Source organism: Hypanus sabinus, chromosome 8 (genome assembly GCF_030144855.1).
Source record: "Hypanus sabinus isolate sHypSab1 chromosome 8, sHypSab1.hap1, whole genome shotgun sequence".
In the NCBI taxonomy this organism is placed as follows: domain Eukaryota; kingdom Metazoa; phylum Chordata; class Chondrichthyes; order Myliobatiformes; family Dasyatidae; genus Hypanus; species Hypanus sabinus.
The window spans coordinates 29,750,127-29,777,687 of NC_082713.1; the positions used below are offsets into that span (position 1 = coordinate 29,750,127).

At 41.4% G+C, this 27,561-nt stretch overlaps 1 protein-coding gene across 1 annotated transcript in view; it reads left to right on the forward strand.

The window, feature by feature from the left end:
- alg13 (ALG13 UDP-N-acetylglucosaminyltransferase subunit) overlaps nt 1-27,561 on the forward strand; it is a 111,786-nt gene that overhangs the window by 78,534 nt on the left and 5,691 nt on the right. Inside the window, exons 18-24 of the mRNA XM_059976635.1 lie at nt 328-568; nt 1,025-1,141; nt 13,348-13,501; nt 18,574-18,697; nt 22,400-22,455; nt 23,480-23,557; nt 23,890-24,061. Coding sequence (XP_059832618.1) covers nt 328-568; nt 1,025-1,141; nt 13,348-13,501; nt 18,574-18,697; nt 22,400-22,455; nt 23,480-23,557; nt 23,890-24,061 — 942 coding nt within the window. The remainder of the gene's footprint in view (nt 1-327; nt 569-1,024; nt 1,142-13,347; nt 13,502-18,573; nt 18,698-22,399; nt 22,456-23,479; nt 23,558-23,889; nt 24,062-27,561) is intronic.

A 27,561-nucleotide genomic window follows, 5' to 3' on the forward strand; every position in this document is an offset into this window, starting at 1 on the left:
GATCAAATTGTACAAAATATGAAAATATAAATTTATATTTATGGCATCTTTCACTGGTGTTTTAAATGCAAAACAGCTTCAGCCAATGTTTCAATTTCATTTCTCCAATTATTGATGTACAGTAGTCAGATGCCTTTGCATTGTAGAATCTGATATATATTTTCCAGAAAGCAGATGTTTTATTCCTAATCCCTGGAGTAGAAGCAGTTTTTGATCTGTGTAATGAAATCGGATTGCTTACCAGTTTTAGCAACTTCTGAGGTGTACATTTTTTTAAGTGTTAGCATTTGCTGCATTTGGATAATTCCATTCTATATTCCAATTTTTTCATTCCAGACCTTGATCCAAAATCACGCAGGCGTTTATTAAAAAAGATGCGTGGGAAACAGGTCTTCATGGCATTTGCTTATGGGCGAGGCCAGTCTGTTCTTCCTCCTCGAATGCAACATAACATTCCTTGTGGAAGATCTTCACCGCTTCCTTCACCCCAAAACGGCACCTTTTCTCCCTATGATCAGTATAGAGTCCCTCCACCTCCAAGAAATGGAAGAAACAACTATACTCCAAGGTTTGACAAAAGTCCCAATGAAAAATGTTCATTAAGCTTTTTTAAGAAAATATCATTGAGTCTGTTCCTGGATGTTTGTTAGCTACTCCATGCATGAGGACAGTGGCTTATTAGATTAATAATTAAGGATTTTTGAATGCTCTGTAATTTTGTCTGGTTCCATTAAAACTGGCTATAATGAGAGCAATTGATCCACATGACACAAGGTTGGTGGAATAACTTGTCATTTCATTTTTTTAGAAATAGACTGTTTACCATGTTCTGAATATTTGTTTGCAATTGCTTTTGGGGGAGAGTATTGGAATAGGAGGAGAAGCTTGTGTTTTTTGTAATAACAAGCTCATTTATCAAAAGCCAGGTATTTGGAATTGTCAGGGAAATCCAGTTTGAAGCAACTTGAGAAAGTACACATGGGCTGAAAAAAGAAATTTGGTTGTATCTGATCTTTCTTCTCAGGAATCAGACTAATCGATATGTGAGTCAACATGGCTTTGATCCTGATTATATCTACGGCTTTCCTGGCCAGGGAAAGAGATGTTATCAGCATTATGATAATTTCACCTATAGAACACGGTAATAGCTTTGAAGATGCTTTATAATACAATCTGATAGTTACTTTAAACTTCAGATCCTTACCATGCATAGTTTGTGAGCCTGCTGTGTGAGCATACTTCTATGGGTGACGCAGATATCAGGAAAGTGATGGACACTGAACAATTTTGGTGCATAACCTTTTGAATTATTTCTTTGACATAAAAGGTGGTAATGGCTTATATTTCTGCCAACTTGATTTATCCTTTGTGCTAGGAAAACCTATAAAAGCATTAATCAGAGACTAGATTAATAGTTATCCAAAACAAAATGGGGTAATTCACAAAGCCATCATGACCAATCGCACTTGACTAAGTTGATAAACTCAAGAGATTCAAAGATGGTGGAAATCCATAGTAACACATACAAAATGCTGGAGAAACACAGCAGACCAGGCAGCATCTATGGAAAGGAATAAACAGTTGATGTTTTGGGCCAAGGCCCTTCATCCTTTCCAGAGATGCTACCTGACCTGCTGAGCTCTAACACTCTGTATGTGACCAAATGACATAGGAGGAGAATTGGGCCATTCAGCTCATTGTCTGCTCTGCCAGTCCATGGCTGATCCCAGATCCCACTCAACCCCATACACCTGTGTTCTCGCCATATCCTTTGTGTTGAGGTCATGGAAGTAGTTAATGTGGATTCCAGAAATATTTGGAAGTGCTAATAATATCACACAGTTGAGATGGATGACACCAAAGGGACACTGATTGCATGAATATCAAGTTAGCTAAGGCAATCCTACTGAATGTTCTTTCTCAAACTAAACAAAAGTGAGTAGTTGTGCTTCCTGTGATCATTGTTGGGGTTATTACTTTTGACCAGGACTTCGGATGTCAGCCAAAAGTTCTAAAATTGTTGGAAGGTACATAGCTTGGCAGTATTATTGTCTGTAAAGAGGCGAGTGGTTAAGTTATAGGAAGTTAAAAGACCATAAGACAGCACAGTAGTGTAGTGGTTAGCACAGTGCTTTACAGTACCAGTGACCCAGGTTGATTTCCTGCTATTTGTAAAGAGTTTGTACATTCTCCCCATGACCAAGCAGCCTTCCAACAGGTGCTCTGCTTTCCTCCCACATTCCAAAGACATTCTGGTTGATTGATCACTAAATTGTCCTATGATTAGGCTAGTGTTAAATCAGGGGTTCCTGGGTGCTTGTGCCTCAAAGGGCCAGAAGGGAGTACTTTCCTTCCCCCACCCCCAGTATCTCAATAAAATAAGACGAGAGAGCATAATCGGGCCATTTGGCTCATTGAGTCTACTTCACCATTCCATGGCAGATATGTGATCCCCACCCCCATTCTTCTGCTGAGAACTTATAAGCCTCCAATTTGAACAGGTCCAATGACTTGACCTCCACAGCGGTTCATGGCAATAAATTCCACAGGTTCACCCATATGATAAATTAACCTACTACTAACGTGAACATTGAATGTGGGAGGAAACCCATGCACTCGCAGGGAGAACGTACAAACTTTTTGCAGCTACTGTTGGGAATTGAACCTGTGGTGCTGTGAGGAGTTCATTACCATGCCACACGCTGAAGGCAAGAATCATAGCCCAGACTAAAGAGCAGACTTGACATTTTCACAATGGCGGACAGGATACCAAGGAAACTGGTTACGCTCTTAATGATCCAAGAACAATTTGACATTTGAGCATCATATTTCTAAGTGGTGGAAATACTCTGGGGTTTAGAATAGTGAGTCATTTGTTTCAGAATACAATGGATTCTGGTTATTTGGGAAACCAAGTCCAGTGCATTCTGGAGCAATTAAGCAACAACTCCAATTAGCCAATATTTCATAGAAATAGTTAAAGGCATACAAAAGACAATTACAGTTTAAGTAATTGTGTATTTAAATAAATAATATATCAAGCATTAATACTACTGTAGTATTATAAAACTGTTTATAATAATCATTGGCAGAGGAATTCATCTGGTGTACTGTCATGTTCTTTTGACTAAGTGAACAAAATAGTAGACACCAGTGCAGATAATGGACTGCTTTCGTACAATGCTTTTGACAATTGCATCCTCCAAATTTTTTTGTAGCATTCAAGATGATTGTTAAAAATTACAGCATGGAAACAGGCCACCTTGGCCCTTCTAGTCCATGCCGAATGCTTACACTCACCTAGTCCCACCTACCTGCACTCAGCCCATAACCCTGCATTCCTTTCCTGTCCATATACCTATCCAGTTTTTAAATGACAAAATCGAACCTGCCTCTACCACTTCCACTGGAAGCTTGTTCAACACAGCTACCACTCTGAGTAAAGAAGTTCCCCCTTGTGTTACCCCTAAACTTCTGCCTCTTAACTCAACTCATGTCCTCTTGTTTGAATCTCCCCTACTCTCAATGGAAAAAGCTTATCCACGTCAACTCTTGTCTATCCCCCTCATAATTTTAAATACCTCTATCAAGTCTCCCCTCCACCTTCTACACTCCAAGGAATAAAGGCCTAACTTGTTCAACCTTTCTGTAACTTAAGTGCTGAAACCCAGGTAACATTCTAGTAAATCTTCTCTGTACTCTCTATTTTGTTGACATCTTTCCTATAATTCGGTGACCAGAACTGTACACAATACTCCAAATTTGGCCTTACCAATGCCTTGTACAATTTTAACATTACATCCTAACTCCTATACTCAATGCTCTGATTTACAGAGGCCAGTATACCAAAGCTTTCTTCACCACCCTATCCACACGAGATTCCACTTTCAGGGAACTATGCACCATTATTCCTAGGTCACTCTGTTCTACTGCATTCTTCAATGCCCTACCATTTACTATGTATGTCCTATTTTGATTAGTTGTCAGAAACACACTGAGTCTCAGCAATTTGCAGAACGGTAAACTTTATTTTTCGAGTCTGCAGAGTCGGACCCAACCAGCTCCTGCTAGATTGAGTGCCGAATTACACTTTGCACAGTTTTTTATACCCTACTTGTTTACGATTTTGTGAGTTGCACCCATGTGAGGTGCAGACATTCTTCCTTAATCTCATTACAAAATTACAAATGTGACTACCCTTTGGCCCACTTATCAGCCTCAGCGCATTAACACCGTTATTGTTCAACCGTTAAGCATGTCTTCCCGTTACCTGTATCGCTTCTTTAATCAGCAAGCTATTGTTTCATCCTGATTTTGCAAATTGGTTTATACGTTGCCCTGCAAGTTGCTTTGCAAGTTCTTTCTGTGTCAGCACATTCTAAATGGACTCCTTAAGAATCATTTCTCTCAATCCACCTTTTTTCTTTTTAGAATGTGCTATCAGTTGGGCTTTTGCCACGGGTTTACATAGGCTTCTTCCTCTAGCTCTATTTCCCTTTGTAGGAGTACCTGAACAGGATCAGCTGGGGCCCCTGGTTGCATGACTTGTCTTGCCACCCGAGCTACTAGCTCCCGCAAGCAGGGGATCAGACATGGTAGCAGAAGGAGGACCATCAATCCCCCTCCTATAACTCCTAAAGCGGTTCGCCACCAGCCTCCTTTCAACCATCCGTCCAGCCAGTCCCAATACCCCAGCGGCTTCCAGGTCTGTACCGGCACGTGGGCCAGTTTCCTTATTTTATCTGATATTTTTTGAACCACCTTTCCGTTGTCATCTATCTTTAAGCAGCAGTTGGTTAGATTAAACTTTCCACATACTCCTCCTTTTTGTTGTAGTCATAACATTTCTCGTTTACATGAGAGTGTGATACAAAGGACCCTGGAAAAACCGTCATGCCCACCCTTACCGTCGTCCTGCACTTATCACATCCCCCTTCAGCGCTTCTCAACAATAGCAGTATATACATTACAGTCCCAAAGTTCATTCTGTCCGTCTTTTGAGCTTTAGCACCATCGGGTCTTCTCCCTGGACGCAAGTCCATTCTGCACCTTCTTCGGGCTTTACGGGTCCCTTGATTCTCGCGGCGTGGGTCCACCCTTTTTCTTTTGTCCTTACTGCGGCTTCGGTGGTCAGTAGCACCTGGAATGGGCCTTCCCACTGCGGCTGTAACTTCTCTGGCTTCCAAGTCTTAATCAGGACCCAGTCACCGGGCTGAGTTCGGTGGAGTGCGAAGTCCAGAGGTGGGGTTTGTGCGAGTAACCCCTTCCTGGCGCAATTCTGCAAAAGAACGAGACAGTGCCTGTAAATAGTCCCTTACAAAGACATCTCCCCCTTGCAGGGAAGGATAGCCCTCCACCTTGTTCCAATATGGAAGGCCAAACAACATTTCATAAGGGGATACTCCTATATCTTTTCGAGGAGCCGTGCGGATTCTTAGTAGGGCCAGGGGTAGACACTTGGTCCAGGGTAGCTTGGTTTCCATCATTAGTTTTGTCAATTGCGTCTTCAAAGTACTGTTCATCCTCTCAACTCTTCCTGAGCTCTGAGGGTGCCAGGGGGTGTGCAGCTTCCACTGGATTCCTAAGGCGTCACAGATTAGCTGGTGTGTTTTTGAGGCAAAGTGTGTTCCCCTATCTGAATCAATAGACCCCATTATTCCATATCTTGGGACTATATTTTCTAATAGGATCCGTGCCACTGTAGGGACGTCCGCTTTAGTGGTTGGGAATGCTTCCACCCACCGAGTGAAGTGATCCACAATTACTAACAGGTACTTCCATCTCTGAACTTGTGGTAGTTCCGTAAAGTCTATTTGGATCCGATGGGACGGTCGGTCGGCTAGTGTTTGTCCCCCCTTATGGGTGGCACGCATCATTTTCTTGTTTACCTTTTGGCAGGTGTAACAGCCCCACACCTCCTGTTGAGCTAGTGTGAATATCCCTTTACAAACATAGTCCCTTAGGATAGTGTCGCACATAGCTTGCACTCCCCAATGGCTTTGTTGGTGTAGTTGTTGCAGTATATGACGAGTTACTTCCTTATTCAGTACTTGCCGTCCGTCGGGGTCTTCCACTCGCCTTCTGATGTTTGTCGGGCTCCCCTGTTGATTCCATGTATAAGAACTGTGCCGGGTTACAACTATTGTTCCTTTCAAAGCTTACATCATCCCTGACCATCAGAATGGTTTCGTATTTCAGTATGCGAGAGTCCGTCAACCACCGCTGAGCTTTTTGGGCTAAGAGGGTGCTAACGGAGTGCGGGGTATACACAGTCATTCTTCCCCCAAAGGTTAATTTCCGTGCTTCTTCTACTAGTACGGCTGCTGCCGCTACGGCTTGTATGCACGTCGGCCATCCCCGGGATACCGGGTCTAACATTTTTGATAAAAAGGCCACAGGTTGCCGCTTTCCTCCTTTTTCTTGGGTTAGTACTCCTAACGCAGTTCCTTCATTGTTTGTTGCATACAGCTGAAAGGGCTTTTCCAGTGCTGGCAGTGTTAATACCGGGGCCCGAATTAGTTGCCCTTTTATTTTCCTGAACTTCTGTTCTTCTTCTTCGGTCCAGCTGATTATTCCCCGGTCTTCCTTTGCCAATTTGTCGTACATAAACTTCACCAGGGAGGTATAATTCTCTATCCAAATCCGGCAATAGCCCACTAAGCCCAGAAATTGTCTTATTTCCTTCTTTGTCCTGGGAAGCGGTATTTTAGTTATTCCCGCTATTCTTTCTGGGGTTATTTGGCGGTGCCCTTTACTGACTCTGTGTCCGAGATATGTTATTTCCTTCTCGACAAATTGCAGTTTCTTCTTGGACACCCGCAATCCTTTTTCTCCTAGGTAATTCAGGAGTCTTATAGTATCGTCTCGCACTACCTCCTCTGCTGGTCCCGATAGTAGTAGGTCATCGACATACTGTAATAGTTGGTTCTTTTCGGTACAATGGAATCCAGCCAATACTTGCTCCAGTACCTGTTTGAATAGGTTTGGGGACTCCGTGAACCCTTGGGGCAAGACGGTCCACCGGAGTTGCTTCTTCCGCCCAGTGAAGGGATTTTCCCATTCAAATGCGAACATATCTCGGCTACCTTCCTCCAACGGGCAACTCCAAAAGGCATCTTTTAGATCTATCACACTGAACCATTCATGTTCAGGAGGTATTTTGCTCATTAATGTATAGGGGTTAGGCACTACCGGGTATCGTGTTTGGACTACCGCATTTAAGCCTCTCAGATCTTGAACCATTCGATACGTGCCGTCGGGCTTTCAGACCGGTAGGATGGGGGTATTAAAGGGTGACATACATTCTTCCAGGAGTCCATCTGATACTAATGTCTCAATTACAGGTTGTAATCCCCTCCTCCCTTCCATGGCAATGGGATATTGCCGTCTTCTCACCGGGCGGCTGTTTGGCAACAGGGTGATTTTCAGTGGGGTGATGTCCAGGCCGCCCCGATTACCTTCTTGATACCAGACACTGGCCTTTATTTCCTGATCATCCTTTTCAGTCATTACGAACAGTTTCACCTGAATTTCACCTTGATATGGCACTGTCCCGATCCCTAGCAGTGCCTGCAAATCTCTTCCCAATAAGTTGAATCCGGCTGACGGAAGTAATAACACATCCTGGATACCTTCCCGGTCGTCGCATTTTATCTGTACATCTTCTATTATTGGGACCTGCATAGTTTTTCCTCCTATTCCGGAAACCCCAATGGTTTTGGTCCCAATCTTGGTTCCCGGAGGAGCTTGGATTATACTAGTTCTTTCAGCTCCTGAGTCGACCATAAAGGTTACTTCTGACCCTTGAGGACCTAATTTTAAATTTACCAGGGGTTCCTGCTTGTATCTCGTCCCCAAGGGTTGGGACCCCTGACACCCCTATTCTTCTTCCATGAGGGCATAAGCTCGGACTTCTTTTCGATATCTTGGGCACTCCCTCTTAAAGTGGCCTTCCTCATTGCAGTAAAAACATCGTGCCGCCCTCCTCATCCTCCTTCCCTCTCCGGGTCTATTTCTTCTGTTTTTTTTTACTTTCTTCACGTCCTCCCTCTGCTCCCGCAAGGGGCGCAGAAGGCTGGACATAGGGAGGGGGTAAATGATCGAGTGGGTCCCACTTCCGCTCCCCTTTAATGCCCAACTTAAAACTCTTTGTTGTTACTCCTGGCCAGGGAGCCCAACAAAAAGCATAAGCAATTTCTTCCGGTTTTACATTTGGTTTTGAATTAACGTAAATGTTTAAGGCTTGTCGTACCCAATCCTCCTCAGACCCAAGCCGCGGCCACCAGACCGCAGGTTTTTCTATCGGCTGTTTCGAACAAATTAAACAGTACTGTATCATTTTTTTTCTTTTGTTTCCCTTTTAGTCTTCCACATCCCCAATTCTCAAACATTCTACCGAGGGGGCTATCAGGAGGAACCCCCGGGTATGGTCCCGGTCTCTCCGTTTCCTCTTTCTTTTTAGAGCCACCCCCTCCCATCTTATTCCGCTCTTACTTAATCAGGAGGACCCCCGGGTAGCGATCCCGGTCTTCTCCGTCCTTACTTATTCCCGCACCTTTCTACTATAATAGTAGGCACTTACCCGGTGCGTCCTGGGGACTTCCAGTACCAGGTACTGTCCCCTTCTCCCCGTTTACCGCTCTGCGCTGTCCGGATATCACTCGCTCAAGCCGCGTTGGAGCGACGAGCAAGGAGTCAGGGACCGCCAAACTCGGCGGGGTGCACCGTCTCCGATGTCCTTCCTCGTGTCCACCGCGGCCGGAGTGTGGATCCCGGACGAGCCCCCACGTTGTCAGAAACACACTGAGTCTCAGCAATTTGCAGAACGGTAAACTTTATTTTTCGAGTCTGCAGAGTCGGACCCAACCAGCTCCTGCTAGATTGAGTGCCAAATTACACTTTGCACAGTTTTTTATACCCTACTTGTTTACAATTTTGTGAGTTGCACCCATGTGAGGTGCAGACATTCTTCCTTAATCTCATTACAAAATTACAAATGTGACTACCCTTTGGCCCACTTATCAGCCTCAGCGCATTAACACCGTTATTGTTCAACCGTTAAGCATGTCTTCCCGTTACCTGTATCGCTTCTTTAATCAGCAAGCTATTGTTTCATCCTGATTTTGCAAATTGGTTTATACGTTGCCCTGCAAGTTGCTTTGCACGTTCTTTCTGTGTCAGCACATTCTAAATGGACTCCTTAAGAATCATTTCTCTCATTAGTCCTACCAAAATGTAGCACCTCACACTTGTCAGCATTAAACTCCATCTGCCATCTTTCAGCCCACTCTTCTAACTGGCCTAAATCTCTCTGCAAGCTTTGAAAACCTACTTCATTATTCACACCACCACCCATCTTAGTGTCATCTGCATACTTACTAATCCAATTTACCACGCCATCATCCAGATCATTAATGTATATGACAAACAACATTGGACCCAGTACAGATCCCTGAGGCACACCAGTCACCGGCCTCCAACCTGACAAACAGTTATCTGCCACTACTCTCTGGTATCTCCCATCCAGCCATTGTTAATGCCTCAGTTCTTCATGATACCTCATTTGTTGAACTAATGAAATTTTCATTTTCACTCCTTTCCATTTCTGGCATCTCCAAGCGTGAATGCTTGAAACCACAGTGAGCAAAACTGTTCTAAATTGTCTTATTTCTTGCCATGTATCAGTGACAAAAAAAAATCACTTATTTTTGAACGCAAGTACATGCCGCTAATGGTACTTTAAATCTTTGCTCTAAGAACTGTGCGGTGTCTTAACATCCACGTGCACGTAACTGATAAAAACACAAAATGCTGGCAGAACTCTGCAGGCCAGACAGCATCTAAGAGAGGAGGTAGTGATGACATACCTGCTGAGTTCTGCCAGCATTTTGTTTTTATTTATTTCCAGCATTTGCAGATTCACTCGTGTTGCACATAACTGATGCTAGCTAGAAACAGCCTTCTGTCCCAAATAAGCAACTTGGTGCCCTAAATAAATGAAGGAATCCCAGCTATGTTCTCAGTTTGTTTTTAAAGTTGTCCCAAATAAGCAGCTGTCCCGACTAACCAGAATCCAGTATATCTGGCCTTCGATCTGCCTGTTGTTCCAGTATTTCAGGCTGGCCTAACTATGCTTCTTTCGAAAGTGTGCTCCACAGAACTTTGAAGGGTTTCTTGAGATGAATTGGATAGAATTGCCTTTGAATATTGAGGGGATTCTCATGATGATCATTGTCCTCCTTATGACTTTGTTGTTTATCATTAACCTTTGCGGTGTACAATTTTAAGTAATCTGTAAACATCCTCACTTATAATCAATGAAACCATTGAAGGTAGCTTGCATTTCTCAGTAGACTGAGGGAACCCAGTAGCAGTGGTGAGCTAAAGGCAATGGGCCTTTCACAGCTATGTGATGGTGAGTTGTGACTACTTCCCTGTGGTTTGTACCTTCAGTAGGAAGAGGTGTAAAAAGATGCAGCACAAAATTCTTAATGCAAAATCAGAAGAAAAAATGCCTGCACGTGTTGGTATTTCTATTTTGTTTCAAAGCAGCTTTGGTAAAAGATTGCATGCCATTTTGCTCTTTGATAAAGAAGTATGTCAATTGCATGGGAATGGAGTAGGGGGTGGGGAAGAGTGGGGGTGAAGGCCACATTAGTTTTGTGTACATCTACAGGTTAGCATTTAAGTTTATTAATATTGTACTATTTTCTATGTGACTGATCAAAATCTCGGTCCCCAGGCTGTTCTTGTTCTGCTAAATGCGATATTTAAAGTGGTGGGTAGGTTTTAAATGTAATAATTTGGTAAAGGACATACTCCTGCTGCTGATGAATGTCTGCAGAGTAAACTAGTGTTTAGAAAGTAACAGGAAATATGTTTGTAGAATAGGTTTGAATTAGACTTCCTTGCTAACTTAAGACTGGGACATAGGAGCAGGATTAGGCCATTCAGCCCATTGAATCTGCTCCACCATTCTATCATGGCTGATCCTGGATTCTATTCAACTCCATGCATGAGCCTTATCACCATTTCCTTTGATATACTGATTGATCAGGAAATGATAAACTTCCACCTATATGCACAGACTTGACATCCACCGCTATCTGGGGCAGAGCATTCCACAGATTTACTGCTCTTGGGCTTAAGAAAAAAAAGTCCTCTTTACCCCTCTCCTAATTTGGGAGTCTTGCACAAGGACTCCCAAATCCTTCTGCAGCTCAGATGTTTGAATTTTCTCTTGGGTACAGATTCACTATTGTTTCATTTACCAAAATGTATTATCATACATTTCCCAACACTGTATTCCATCTGCCAATTTTCTGCCCATTCTTCCAATTTGTCCTAGTCCTGCTGCAATTGCATTGCTTCCTCGGCGCTACCTACCCCTCTACCTATTTTTGTATCATTTGCAAACTTTGCCACAAAGTCATCAATTCCATTATCTAAATCATTGACAAACAATGTAAAAAGCAGCAGTCTCCATACTGACCTTCAAAGAACACCACTAGTCACTGGCAGCCAACCAGAAAAGGTCCCTTTTTTAGTTCCAGTTGCTGCCTCCTGACTGTCAGCCATTCAACTATGCATGCCAGTATCTTTCCTGTAATGCCATAGGAGTTTATCATGTGAAGCAGCCTCGCGTCGAACCTTAACAAATGCCTTCTGAAGATCCAAGTAAATGACATTCACTACCTCTTCCCTGTCCACTGTGCTTTTTACTACTTCAAAAAAAAAACCCTAACAGATTGTCAGACAAGATTTCCCTTTACAGAAACCATGTTGACTTTGACTTATTTTATCATTAAGTCACCAAGTACTTTGAAACCTCATCCTTAATAATAGCCTCTAACACTTTACTAACAACTGAGGTTAGGCTAACTGGCCTATAATTTATTTTGCCTTCCTGCCTTCTTAAAGAGTGAAGGAAGTATTCTAGTCCTTGCCAGAATCAAGTGATTCTTGAAAGGTCATGACCAATGCATCTGTTATCTCTTCAGCAACCCTTCAGGATTCTGGGATATAGACCAATTTGGTCCCTGTGACTTGTCCACCTTGAGATTTTTCCTCCTGCTTAGCACGTTTTCATTTGTAATAGCAATGGCACTCACTCTTGCTCCCTGACACTTGGACCTCTAGCACACTGCTAGTGTCTTCTGCAGTGAAGGCAGATGCAATATACCCATTAAGTTCATCTGCCATTTTTTTGTCCCCCAGTACTACCCCATGAGCATCATTTTCCAGTGCTCCAATATCAACTCTCACCTCTTTTATTCTCCATTTAACTAAAAACAACTTCTTGTATTCTGCTTTATATTATTGGCTAGTCTGCCTTTATTTCATCTTTTCCCTTAGCTTTTTTAGTTGTGTTTTATTAGATTTTAAAAGCTTTCCAAGCATCCAAATTCCCACTCTTGCTACCTTATATGCCCCTTTCCTTGGCTTTTATACAGTCCTTAACTTTCTTTGCCAGCCATGGTTGCCTAACACTGCCATTTGAGAACTTCCTCTGAGGTATGCTTATCCTGCACCTTGTGAACTTCAGCCACCTCTGCTCTGTCATCCCCACCAGTATCCACCTCCAATCCACCTGGGCAAGTTCTGCTCTCATGCCTCTGTAATTACCTTTATTCCATTGCAATACTGATGCATATGACTTGTGCTTCACTCCCCTCAAATTGCAGTATGAATTCAGTCATATGATCACTGCCTCCTAAGGGTTCCTTGCACTAGGCTCCCTGAGAAGATCTGGGTTATTGCACAACACAATCTAAGATGGCCTTTCCCAGAGTAGGCTAAAGCACAAGCTGCTCTAAAAGGCTATCTCGTAGGCATTCAACAAATTCCCTCTTGCGATCTAACACCAACCTGATTTTCCCAATCCCCTTGCATATCGAAGTGTGAGAAAAGGGAAGATGAAGACACGATCTACAAAGAATTTGTAACAAAGTAGTTTAACTCATCCTTTTCCACTAAATTAATCTAATAGCTGTATCTTGGATGCTTTCTAACAGGAACTCATTGTACCTAGTGGCCTGTTTCTGTGTGATTTATCCTGTGTAATGGTTTGTAAAAATAATGGTCAGTCATAAATAACAAGAGAACAGAGTTTAAATTCTACTGAAAGGCATAAACCTGAAGATTAAAGGATAACAATGTTGTGAAGAAAAGGAAAAAATTTCTAGAAAGCCATTGTGAATTCACCATCTGTTTATATTCAAGATATTTATAAGATCGTGAGGGAATTAAGGTTGGTAATGTTGCATGTTATCCAAATTTAAGAGCTGAACTTGCCTAACTTAGCTGCTTTAATCGATGTTTCTGGATGTATTTACTATTTTCAACAAGCTCTTGCAGCAGAAGTCGCAGACCCTTTCAATATGTCAACAAGGATTGCCAGTTTGGCTACATACCAGAGAATGAAGGGTCAAGAACAATTGAAGAAACTGTTGCTTTCTATGAAATTGAGGAAGGAAATGAGCCACATTTTCCTAATGTACAAGTGAGTGAATAACTGCATGGTACTTACCTATAAACATTTTGTCAGGATAATTTGCTTAGTTGACTTCCACTTGCATTATAAACACAGCTCCTTAATGCATTATACCATGAGTGAATTCTTTTAGACAATAGGTGCAGGAGTAGGCCATTTGGCCCTTTGAGCCAGGCATTCAATGTGATCATGGCTAATCATCCACAATCAGTACCTCATTCCTGCCTTCTCCTCACATTCCAGTGTATACAAGCCCAGTCGCCCCAATCTTGCAACACACGACAGTCCTGCCATCCCGGGAATCAACCTTGTGAACCTACGCTGCACTCCCTCAATAACAAGAATGTCCTTCCTCAAATTTGGAGAGCAAAACTGAACACAATACTCCAGATGTGGTCTCACCAGGGCCCTGTACAACTGCAGAAGGACCTCTTTGCTCCTATACTCAACTCTCCTTGTCATGAAGGCTAACCTCCCATTAGCTTTCTTCACTGCCTGCTGTACCTGCATGCTTACTTTCAGTGACTGATGAACAAAGACACTTGGATCTCGTACGTCTCCTTTTCCTAACTTTACACCATTCAGTTAGAAATCTGCCTTCCTGTTCTTGCCACCAAATTGGATAATCTCACATTTATCCACATTAAACTGCATCTGCCCTCTCATCCAACCTGTCCAAGTCGCCCTGCATTCTCCTAACATACTTATTTCATACTGCCACCCAGCTTTGTCGTGTGCAAATTTGCTAATGTTACTTTTAATCCCATCATCTAAATCATTAATGTATATTCTAAATAGCTGTGATCCCAGCACTGAGCCTTGCGGTACTCCACTAGTCACTGCCTGCCATTCTGAAAGAGACCAGTTAATTCCTACTGTTTTCTGTCTGCCAACCAATTTTCTATCCATGTTAGTATCTTACCCCCAATACCATGTGCTCTAATTTTGTCTACTAATCTCCTATGTGGGACCTTATCAAAGGCTTTCTGAAAGTCCAGGTACACTACATCCACTGGCTCTCCCTTGTCCATTTTCTTAGTTAAATCCTCAAACTTCCAGAAGATGAGTCAAACATGATTTTCCCTTCGTAAATCCATGCTGACTTGGACCGATCCTGTTACTGCTATCCAAATGTGCCGCTATTTCATCTTCTATAAACCTACTCCAGCAACTCCCCCACCACTGATGACAGGCTAACTGGTCTATAATTGTTTTTTTTTTCACTCTCCCTCCTTTTTAAAAAGTGGGATAACATTAACTACCCTCCAATCCTCAGGAACTGATCCTGAATCTCTAGAACATTGGAAGATGATTACCAATGCGTCCATGATTTCTAGAGCCACCTCTTTAAGTACCCTGGGATGCAGACAATCAGGCCCAGGGATTTATCAGCCTTCAGTCCCATCAGTCTACTCAACAACATTTTCAGCCCAATGTGAATTTCTTTCAGTTCCTCCATTACCCTAGGTCCTCTCTCCAGTATTACAACTGAGAGATTGTGTCTTCCCTAGTGAAGACTGATCCAAAGTACCTGTTCAACTCATCTGCCATTTCCTTGTTCCCCATAATAAATTCACCTGTTTCTGTCTGCAAGGGATCAACTTTAGTCTTAAATAATTTTTTTCTCTTTACATACCTAAAGAAGCTTTTACCATCCTCTATATTCTTGGCTAGCTTACCTTCGTACCTCAACTTTTCTCCCCCTATTGCCTTTAGTTATTTTTTTGCTCTTTGAAAGTTTCCCAATCCTCTGGCTTCCTGCTAATCTTTGCTATGTTATACTATTGTAATCCCCTGGGTCGCCTCAGGCTCGCTCAGCTCATTCTCATCTAGGGGGAGCAGCCTTCAGCCCCGCCAAACTGGGTAATCAGCTGGTGTGGATGCTGTGTGATGTCCCTGCCTCGCCCAAAAACACAGTACACCATAAGCGATTAAATGAGTACAATTTATAAAGGTTACTATAACTAAGTGATTAATAACGATACAGTATATATGAAGAGAAAATAAAGAAAAGGCGCCAAACTTATCAAAGTCCAAACCACTTCGTGCACAACCGTTGGAGCTCAATTACTGAAGTCTTCTGGCCACCATTCGATCCCCTCCAAACTCCTCGACTCGCAGCTCAGGACCCTCCGAAGTGGTCAACCAAGCACATCTAGCTTCATCCCCCCTCCTCGGAGTACCTCCTGGCCTCGGACGTTCCTCGCCCAGTTTACAGCATTGCGTCCTCTCTTTCGACCCCCTTGCGCCGATCTCCCCAAAAGCCCGTCAACAAAAGCTTACAGACTCAGAAGAAAGAACATTAATCCCTATTTGGTTTACAAAGGAATACAATTCTCCCAGCACTCTCTTGCAACTAAGAAACATTCCTGCTAGTTAACAAAACAAAGCCCTTTTGATTACATACACAGTAACAAAGAAAAAGAAACCCCCTTTACACTATTTTATTTTTATACTGTCCTTGATTTCCCTTGTCAGCCACAGTCGCCCCCTACTCCCCTTAGAATCTTTCTTCCTCTTTGGAATGAACTGATCCTGCACCTTCTGTATTATTCCCAGAAAAACCTGCAATTGTTGTTCCACTGTCATCCCTGCTAAGGTATCTTTCCAGTCAGTTTTGGCTAGTTCCCCTCTCATGGCTCCATAGTCCTCTTTGTTCAACTGTAATACTGACTCTTCAGATTTTCCCTTCTCCCTCTCAAATTGTAGATTAAAACCTATCCAATTATGGTCACTACCTCCTAATGGCTCCTTCACCTCGAGTTCCCTGATTAAATCCAGTTCATTGCACAACACTAAATCTAGAAGTGCCTTCTCCCTGGTAGGCTCCAGTACAAGCTGTTCTAAGAATCCATCTCGGAGGCACTCCACAAACTCCCTTTCTTGGTCCAGTACCAACCTGATTTTCCCAGTCTACCTGCATGTTGAAATCCACCATAAGAACAGTAGCATTACATTTGTGACATGCCAATTTTAGCTCTTTATTTAACTTGCACCCTATTTCCAGGCTACTGTTTGGGGGCCTGTAGAAAACTCCCATTAGGGTCTTTTTGCCCTAACAATTTCTCAGTTCTATCCATACTGACTCCATCTCCTGATTCTATGTCACCCCTCACAAGGGACTGAATTTCATTCCTCACTAGCAGAGCCATCCCACCCTGTCTGTCCTTTCGATAGGAGGTATACCTTGAATATTCATTTCCCAGCCCTGGTCCTATTGCAGCCATGTCTGTTATTCCTACAACATCATACTTGCCTTTTTCCAACTGAACCTCAAGCTCATCCACTTTATTTCTTTGTGCATTTCTACAGTTGGCCCTCCTTATCCGTGGGGGATTGGTCCCGAGACCCCCCCCCCGTGGATGCTCAAGTCCCTTATTTAGCTGACTAGTGAGGTGGTCTTTAGGACCCAGCAGAAACCCAGACCTTATTTAACCCGTCTCAGTGTGGTGGTCTTTAGGACCTGGTGCAGCTCTGAATCCGCAGTGTTTCTGTTCATGAAAATAATCACGATTGAAAATAAAGTGGAAGTAATAAAGTAATTGGAAAGAGGTGGAATGGCATCGATCATTGGAAAAGTGTTGGGCTACAGTTGGTCAACAATCAGAACAATTTTAATGGAGCATGTGAAAGGCCCTGCCCCAATGAAAGCTTACAATTATTACTAAGCAATGCAGTGGTTTAATTATTGAAATACATGTGTTTGTGTTTTATATGCATAAAGGTAAAATGTATACTATATACAAAGACAAACGTTTGATTAACTGACGCTAAATAATACCTGATGTACCTGTTCCGACTTCAAATCTGACTTGAAGACTGACTCAGGAACGGAACTCGTTCATAACCTGGGGACTACCTGTACTTTTAAATCTCTAGATTACTTATAGTACCTACTACAATGTAAGTGCTATGTAAATAGCTGTTACACTGTATTAGGGAATAATGACAAGAAAAAATGGTCTGTACATGCTCAAATAACGAGTGCTGGAGAGAGAATTTCCGGGTTTTCCGGATCCGTAGCTGGTTGAATCCGCAGATGTGGAACTTGTGGATAAGGACGGCCGACTGTATAATACTTTTAATCAGTTACTCCCCTTGCTTCTCAATCCTTATTGCACTTGGCCATACTCTCTGATCCCTTCCTGAGTTTTCTGCCCCTTTAATTCTGTTGTCTTTTTTAAACTTATTCTTTCCCTTTAACTCCCTTGTATTTCCAGTTTGTTTCCTCTCTCTCCCCCCCCCCCACTGTTTAGTTTAAACACACCCGTGTAGCAGTGGCCAACCTGCCTGCCAGAATGCTGGTCCCCCACCTGTTAAGTGCAACCCGTCACTTTTGTACAATTCATCCTTACCCCAAAACAGATCCAGGATTTAGACGAGATGGTGTACGAGTTTTGTGGAGAAACTTGCAGATGCTGTTATTTCATTGCACCTGCTACCTTGGCAGATCTAGTGGGTTTGGACAGAGCTGCCAGAGTAGCATGGTGTAACTGCAGAGCATGTTATAGATGTTATGCTCTGCATTTGCTATGTGCCAGTGGTGATTGTTCCCCTCAACAGCTGTTAAAAAGCAGATCACACTCAGACAAACTTACAGGCTCATTAACTTTCGAATCTGGTTGCATTAATATTGTAGATATTGTAATTGTATTTTTCCAGTTTTCTGTTCTGTAATGCAGCATTTTATAGTGAATGTCAATTTCTGGTTGTACTGTCAGGATTTTAACTAATTTTATTGCCCTCTGATTCAGATGATCTATTCATATTCAAAGAATACAAATGGATGTATTCAAATCAATACAATGGATGGAGGCTCCTTACTCAATCTCACTTGTCCCATCACTGAAATGTTTCCACAACCTACGGACTCAATCTCATTCTGTACTTGTTGCTTATTTATTTCCTTTTTTTTGTTCTTACACACTGGTTGTATGATCTTTGTTGGTGCGATCTTTCATTAATTCTATTGTGGTTATTGGATTTATTGTGCATACCCACAAGAAAACTGGTACATGGACTTTGATGATAAAATTTACTTTATCCAAAACAATCGTCAAGTTGTTAATTCTCTATTTTAGGGCCACCCTGCTTCCTCTCCAGTAATGCAAGCTCCAGCTAGCTACTGGGTAACAAGAAGTGGAAGCTCAGTGTCTGTTGGCAAGCAGGTCACTGCTGAAGATGCTGATGAGCCTAATGATGGGGGTGAGTTGAAAGATGAGGGGTTAGAAGTTTTTGCATCCAATTAGACCCAATTTACTTTACCAGTTGAAGTGCAGGGTCTAGTTTATGTTCTCCTACTGTTTAGGTGGTAGGAAAACGGGTTCTGCAGCAAACTAGTGAATTGGTTTAATTATCACATGCACCAGGGTGCAGTGGATAAAATGTTTTGCATGCCATTCATACAGACCATCTCATCACATCAGTACATTGAGGGACAAGGGAAACAAAATAACAATGCAGAATAGTATTAGTTACCCAATGTAGTACTGATGGACAATAAGACACAAGGCCATAGCAAGGTTAGATGTCAAGAATCCATTTAATAAAATGATGGAACCAGTCAGTCTCTTAACAGTGGGATGGAAGTGGTGCAGCAAGAACAGGCAGGTGCAGGGGGTGGTGCACAGAATGGGAATACGGTCAGAAGTTGGGAAGGAGAGGTGGATATGATAAAATTAAGATGGTGTATTTAAAATTTCAGTGAGTAATCTTTGTATATATAAAAAATTGTTTAAATCATGGGTCGTGTATAAATGTGAATTGCATTTGTCATCACTCTAGCACGTCTTCAAATTAATGTTCTGAAGTTACAAAACATAACAGATGGGATCTGTTGGAGGATGAAACATGGAGTAAGGGTGGGGGAAGTGGGGCAGAGTGTGTGTGATGTGCAGATGGAGAGGGTAGAAGGGAAAAAGGTAATGGGGCCAGTTGGATCAGGAGAGAAAGGGGATAGGTTAGAGCAGTTATTGGAAGTTGGAGATTTTAATTATAATGCCAGTTACCTTTGCAATTGCTTTCTTGTTTCTGTTAAAAGCATTTGGTTTCAATAAAATAGTAATCAAACTTTTTTGAAGGAATCAAATTTCTGTTCTTAGACTGCTTAATTTTATAATTGCAGATTACTGTATCGAATTATGATCAAAAAAACTGGTTTAGCTAATCTTTGAAAATACAGCAGAACCATTTGTGACAGCTGCATTTCTGCATTAGTGTTTCTTCTCCTCCCCCTCCCCAGTTTCAAAAAGATAAATTTTCCAGATGAGGAAAATAACACTATCTTCTTTTCGCAGGGGAATATCATGACGACTTTCATTATGCAACAACAGGTTGGTATGGCATACTTGAAACTTACAGCATTTGTTGTGAAACTATTTTATTTTTTCCAAAAGCTTTAGCAGTAAATCGATGAACAATTAATTCTATAGTAGGTTTTAGAATAAATCTATAAAATACTCTATCTCCAAAATAAGGTAGTACACAGGTTTACATCTATTGTGCATCCTGAATATTTTTGGCCATTGGCAATAGTTAAGTTCTTATTCCACTAAATTGGAAAAAAATAATGCCAGATACTGATTTGCATTCCTGATCAAGCAAATGTAAATTGTTATAACAGCCCTTTGGCCCATCACACTGATTAAGAGGAATTTAGAGCAACTCAACTTTACTCATAATTGAAATCCCTAGAATCATACTAAAACCTTATGCTTTTTTAAAAATGTGACACCAGGAGTGAATGCAGATCCCTAGCCCAAACACTGTTTTATGACAGTACTATATAATGTCCCTGCTTTTAGAATCACACCAGACTTCCCTGTGGTGCTGGAATCTCATTTTTCTTGTAAACACTTTACCCCAAGTATGTCTATTCAGAAGACCCCGACTTCAATTTCAGATGCAACTTGCACCAGCTGAAATTAGACTGCACCATTTCATACCTGTGCATCTTAATCAGATTTTGTAAAATTGTCATTTCATGATCATGGTTACTAAAACTAGATTTCAAATTTGAGTTACTATGGTGCAGTTAATGTATCTGAACATTCCCATATCACTCTGCTCTCAGATGTACTCGGATTGTGTATTTAAAGGAGCTGTGAGTGCTCAGCCATTGAATATATTTAAGACTGAAGTAGAGTTGAGATCTAGGTTATCAGACAGAAAAGTTGAAGTATTTCATTCAAATAACCAATCAATTGATAAGATTATTCTATGACCACCATTTCTTTTGAATCATCATAGAAAGTGATAAAATTGTATCCTAAAGATATTTAGTTTGGACATAACCTGCTATTTGCTTATCACTTTGTTCATTTCCCCACCTTGTGGCGCATTAGTTGATAACTTTGCTGTTTCTTTGGCATTTTTGTCTTTTTTTTTAAAACAAGGCCACCTTGCTAGCTCAACCCAGCACTGATGGAAAGCGTGCAAGGAGTCTGCTGGATTCTAACCTGTGACCACTTGCCTTGAATTCCAGTGCAGATGCCCCTACTCTGCTGGCTGGCGTGCTTTATATTGTATGCTATGTATTTTATGCTGTAGCCCCATTTTAAAAAATCTTCTGGTAAGATGGTGTGCTACTGTGCCACTTAAAGTTTTTTTTAAACCTTTGATCTCAGGACACTGAACATCAGTACTTCAAGTACTGCAGGTCTACCCCATCAGTGAGTTGCTTGTTGGCGGAGGAGCTGAACTTCGCGCAGAGTGTGTTGCTGACTGCTACAGAGAGGCATTATAGTTGATTTGTGAAGGTGGTGAATGTTTACGTAGTCGCTTGTGATCACAAGACCTTGTTGGACATTGGTAATGTAGAATGCAGCAGGTCCAGTTCACTGGCATATTGATGGGACTGATGGCAGGGGGACTGTGTGGCCTCTGTTTCAGTGCAAACAGCCTCATGCCAAGTTGTCGTATGTTGCAGCTGCCAAGAGGGGTGACACTGGAGGTGATGTGGTGAAGTATCCAGATTGGCATTGGTGCTTCTGTGTTTGCTTGCTGGAAGATGCACTAGATTGCAGACAGCTGCAGTCTTGTTCTTGCCAGCAATATCCATGGGCTCTGATTTGGGCTTTGTGTGTGACAAATTTCTGCTATCTTATGTGCTGTGTTTGACTGTTGGTACTGTTTTGCACCTTGTCCCTGGAGGAACGCTGATCTATTTGGCTGCATTCATGGTTATTTATGTAAGGTGGAACGGCAATTGAACTTGATCTTCAACATTGAAGCAGTCAGTTGACTTCATGATAGGATTGTTAATATATCTAACAGAAGTCAACATGCAAAAATTGCAAAATCCAGTCATGTACTAGAGTTGTAATTTAACTAAATTGTGTATGATTCGAAAGTAAAATTTTCTTTTTAAAGAAACAAGATAGTTTAGCTTTGTAGTAATTGTCTTCAGTCTGGTAGTTAGATTATTACAGTGCATATGACAATGTAGGAAATTAATAATTCAGAATTCCTGCGTCGTGGCACCTGATCATTAAAAGTCACATTTTCACCTTTTCAATATTATTTATAATGGCAAAGCAAATTTTATTCATTTCTTATCTGTTTAGAATTTTGGTCATTATGCTGTTTGGAGACAAATTAATACCAAACATCTAGCTATTTGAAAATTGCATAATTCTGGTCAACAACTTCCCATTTACATCAATATCCTATTGTTCAATATTGGCTATTCAGCATTGGATAGGTATATGGACAGGAAAGGAGTGGGGGTTATGGGCTGAGTGCGGGTAGGTGGAACTAGGTGAGATTAAGAGTTCGGCACGGACTAGGAGGGCCGAGATGGCCTGTTTCCGTGCTGTGATTGTTATATGGTTATTTCAACCAAATATCAGTAAATGTATGAGTGATTAATTCTGTACCTTTAGTTTCTAGAATGTTGTTTATTTGCAGATTCTGGGTACTCTGATCCAACAATATATAGTGCGCTGGAGTCTACAGCTAACCTGGCAAGTGTACTTCATTCTGCATGCATTTTAGTATCTTTATGTTAAATATAAAGCCAAGTTTTAAAGAACCAAATGACCAGCTTGTTTCCAATTCGGTGTCAAAAATGGGACATTTGCATAGTAAGATTCAGTAATAGTGTGGGTTTGTAACATAAAATTGTAGAATTTTGCCATGTTAGAAATGGACATTAGGTAATCCCACTTCCGTGTCTGTGGTCTGTAGCCCTGCAAGTCATGAATTTGTAGGTTCTTTGTGAGAATTATAAAAATGTGGCTAGACTTCTGCCTCCATCCATTTCAACAGCGAGTTCCAGATCCCCTCTGCTACTTAAATTGGTCGCTTTTTCTCACATTATCCATAATTGTTCAAATTAATTTGTCTATGTAATATGAATTTGAATGTTATTGTTCAACCTGTGTACTTTCAGTTGAATAGATTTTAGTGTGTATATCACCATTAAAATGGTATTACCATTTGGGCGGAGCAGTAAAAATCTCTAATGGGCAGCATTGTGTGCCTTCAGGAACAATAGAAAACTAAAAGAAATCACTATTTTAAGAATCCATTATGCTTAATGATGGTCAAATTGGTGTTTAAGTAATTGAAGTACATTTTGAACTAGGGAATCAATGTTATGATCGAATAAAAAAGCCTAAATGGATCAGTAAAAAAATGGATTTTTTACTCAAGTAAAAGATGGGAGATGCAGATATACAAACATTAAAAGTAATGTAGATTGTAAACATTATATGAACTGAAACAAATGAGCACTGATTTGTTGCTAAATGGATTGAATTGAAAAGACCAATATTGAACCATGACTCAACAGTCCTGTTCAAAATTGCAGCTTCTACATTAACTACAGAAAGGTTTTGGTGAAAGGGCTTTGCTGGTTGGGAATGAGAGGAGGTGCATAGTGCAATGTATAAACGTTGTATGTTTTTCTTGTGTACTAGAACCTTTTAGCCTAAGAATTTTTTAATTCTAGAACCAAAGGAAGAAAATGATCTATTTGTCTTGTAGTCTATTCAGGAAGGATGCTCTGCTGCAGAGTCGCCCCAGGAGGGGCAAGTTGGCACACATTTCAGTTATTCACAGCAGGTATGCAGTTCCACTCAAAACTACAGAATGGTTATGACATCAAAAGTAGTACAAAATTGCTTGTTCTTTGCATTCAGAGGAAGAAATGGGGGGGGGGGGATTATTTTGAATTTGAGTTCTTGGAATATGGGCTTTGTGTATTATGGCTGTTGGTTTAATTTGACATTGCATTTTCAATGCTTACGGTTTCCCATGGAATGTATTGTTCTTTCAGTGTTGACTAAAACTTTAGCAATGGTTATGGCTTGGGGGCTTTGCTGCTTCAAAATTGAACAAAATGTTTTTGTGAAAGTTTATCCATGGTGTTAAAATTTTTAACTTGTTACTGACAGATGGGAAATTCAATGGTGATATCAACATCCTCTTGTGTCAGCGCAGCCTCTGGTGTCGAGTTCTCCTCCAACTCACTAGAAGGAAGCCAAACCTCAGTGACCTACGCAACAGTGCCACATCAGACACTTGCACCACCTGTTCTTGTGCCTTCTCATCCTGTCGGTAGGCCGGGTATGGATTACAAAGAAGCTGGATATAGTGTTTCTTAATATTTTTTTTAACTTGTTTTAAATTTTTCATGCAGTGGAAAGATGTTAAGATGCTTTGTATTTTAGTGATTGTCAATTTATACATTCTGCTGCACCTGGTCAGAATCTAGCAATCACACTATCCATAAACAAAGGATCTGCAAATGCAGGAAATCCAGACTCTCACAATGCTGGAGGAGCTCAGCAGGCCAGGCAGCATCTATGGACAGGAATAAATGGTCAACATTTCAGGCTGAGACCTTTTGTCAGGACTAGAAAGGATTTGGGGGCGGGGGTGAAGCTAGAATAAGTAGGTTGGGGAGGTGTGGGTGGGAGTACAAGCTGGCAGGTGATGGATGAAGCCAGGTGAAGGCAAGGGAGTATTGCTGGGATAAGGGGAAATGAAGTGAGCTGGGAAGTGATGGAGGGGTAAAGGGCTGGAGAAGGAAACGTGAGAAGAGAATGAACCATGGGATAAAGAAAGATGAGGGGCATCAGAAGAAGGTGATCAGTGAGAAGAAAAGGGGTTAAGGGGGGTGCAGAATGGGAAGAGAAGTGGGGACAAATTATGGGAAGTTGGAGAAAAGTGTTCATGCCATCAGGTTGGAGGCCACACAGATGGATTATGAGGTATGCTCCTCCAACCTGAGAGTGGCCTTGTCATGACAGAAGAGGTGTCCATGGACAGATTGCAAATCAAGCTGTGCAAATGGAGTGTTTCAACCCAGTTCGTGTAGTTGCTCACGTGTAATTATCAATGCTTCAGCCCTCTGCCATGTGGATCCACACAAGATGTAGTTATTGCAATAAACTAATAGTGGAGAATGCTTGAAGGATTCTGAGATTTAGTTTGCTGATTCTGGGTAAACTTCAATTCATCCCAGCATTCTAGATTTAAATGGCTCCCAAGAATTAATCTGCTAAACTACCAATTTCTATTTTGCTATTACTGCAGTAAATTGTTTTACAACAAACATGTTTGTCGGTGCTAATTACTGACTGTAATTCATTTGTTGATTCTGTATGGTTATTCTATTACAGATTTATTGTATGCTCACAAGAAAATGAATCTCATGGTTGTATATAGTGACATGTATGTACGTGCTTTGATAACAAATTTACTTTTAACTTTGCTTCAGGGTCATTAGGAAACCTTAATGGACATAACATAAATTAGACATGCAGTTTGCCCTGTTCAATTTGTAAAAACATAGCAGTTATAAGCATTGGCAACAGTAATATGAACTGCAAGTATGATTTCAAAATAGCAATGAAGTTAAATAAAGCATGCTAAACTTGAGCATATTTTACTTGAATAGAAATAAAGCCTTTCAGACCTCTAGTTCTGTAATTTAGAAACAACTACTTCACAATGCCCTTTACTTGCCTTTATGTCCCATGCATTAAGGCTGTTAACCAATTAACCAGTCCATTTGACTTGGGTGTCCCAGCAGTCCTCATTTCCGTTGTATATGGTGTGTGCATGTCATTTGCATAATTTAATGGGCTTCAGAAATGATCTGTTATGAATAATTTTGACATACTGTTGTACTATTCAAATATTGTATTGTTAATTGCATCAGGTTAGAAATCAGTTTATATTTAAAATGCATTTAGTTCAGTTGTGTAGCTTCTTGCATTGTATGAACAAAAGCTTTGGGATAGAAAAGGAAAGCCAGCCATTTAATGGTCCTTGCACTACCTTAAATATCCCATAGATGGTACTCTTCTATTAGTCTTACAATAACTTGATAGCACCCAAAACTCCAGATTTTCAGTTGAAGATTTTTGTAGATTTTTACATTATTTTTGTATCTAAGCTTTTTGCTCAAAACTATACAAATTGAAGTGTTGGAATTGGGTGTAAAAGAGAAGTTGCCAGGGTTGTTGAATAGATTGATCTTTGGATTTCAGTCCATGGTTCCCTGAAAGTAGCAAAATGGGTCAATAATAGACATCAAGTCCAGTAAAGTTTATTGTCAGTTAACTATCTAAAAGCATATAATATACAGTATATAGAGTTGAGACAACATACAATGGACAACAGGTGCATTGAAATAGATTTTATAGAAATAGAAATGCACTGAGTGAAATAAATTTCCCTCAACTCCATTTTAAATGGCCTACCCCTTATTCTTAAACTGTGGCTTCGGGTTCTGGACTCCCCCCAACTTTGGGAACATGTTTCCTGCCTCTAGCATGTCCAATCCCTTAATCTTATGTTTCAATCAGATCCCCTCTCATCCTTCTAAATTCCAGTGTATACAAGCCAAGTCGCTCCAATCTTTCAACATATGATAGTCCCACCATCCCAGGAATCAACCTCGTGAACCTATGCTGCACTCCCTCAATAGCAAGAATGTCCTTCCTCAAATTTGGAGACCAAAACAGAACACGGCCCTCCAGGTGTAGTCTCACCAGGGCCCTGTACAACTGCAGAAGGACCTCTGCTCCTATACTCAACTCCCCTTGAGTTCCTCCAAACTAGGGTGTCAAGTACAGCACACAATAACTTATGAAGGTGAGGATGAATTGCACATAAATAACAAACTAAAGTGCATTAATATTAATGTTGTATGGTACAGAACAGTGACACTTCAAATACAATGCAGCAGGGAGTTCAGAAGCCTAATGGCCTGGGGGAAGAAACTGTTTCTCATCCTGACCATTCTTGTTTTATGCATCGTAGTCTTCCGCCTGATGATAGAAAGTCAGAGGATGCTGGATGGGTGGGAACCTTAATACTAAGGGCTCCATGTATGCAGCACTCCTGATAAATGTCCCCAGTGGATGGTAGGAAGACCCCTATGATCTTCTCAGCTGTTCTCACAGTTCTTTGTAAGGACTTATGATCTGATGCTTGACTGTTCCCATGCTAGATGGAAATACAACTTATCAGGATACTCTCAATGGTGCTCCTGTAAATGTAGTTAAGATGTGGGCGGGGGGGTGCGGAGCCTTGCTTGCCTCGATTTTCTTTTAGGAAGTGGAGGTGCTGCTGTGCTGCCTTGTTCAGGGAGGTGATATTAAGGGACAGGTGAGATTATTCATGATGTGAACTCCCAGGAACTTGGTGCACTTCACCCTATGGAGTAGCCATGTATTCACAGCGGGGGTGATTTGTCTGCACCTTTCTGAAGTCCACAATAATTTCCTTGGCCTTCTCCATATTCAGGCTTGGGTGGTGGTTCTTCTCGCACCAATCCATCAGTCTCTCTACTTCTCTATACTCAGTTTCCTATTCTTGATGAGACCAGCCATAAAAAGTTTATCAGAAGTGGGATTGGAACCCATGCCTCCAGTTGGAGTTGCTCTACTATGGAAGGAATTTATTCCTTGAGTCTGGCACCTTAGACTACACAGCCATCCTGACAGCTGTAGGTTCTATCTGATGTGCTTCATGTCCTCGTAGATTATGGCATAGAATATTGAAGGTCAGGACATTGTGTTGTAACTTCATAAAATACTTTTTAATATCCATGT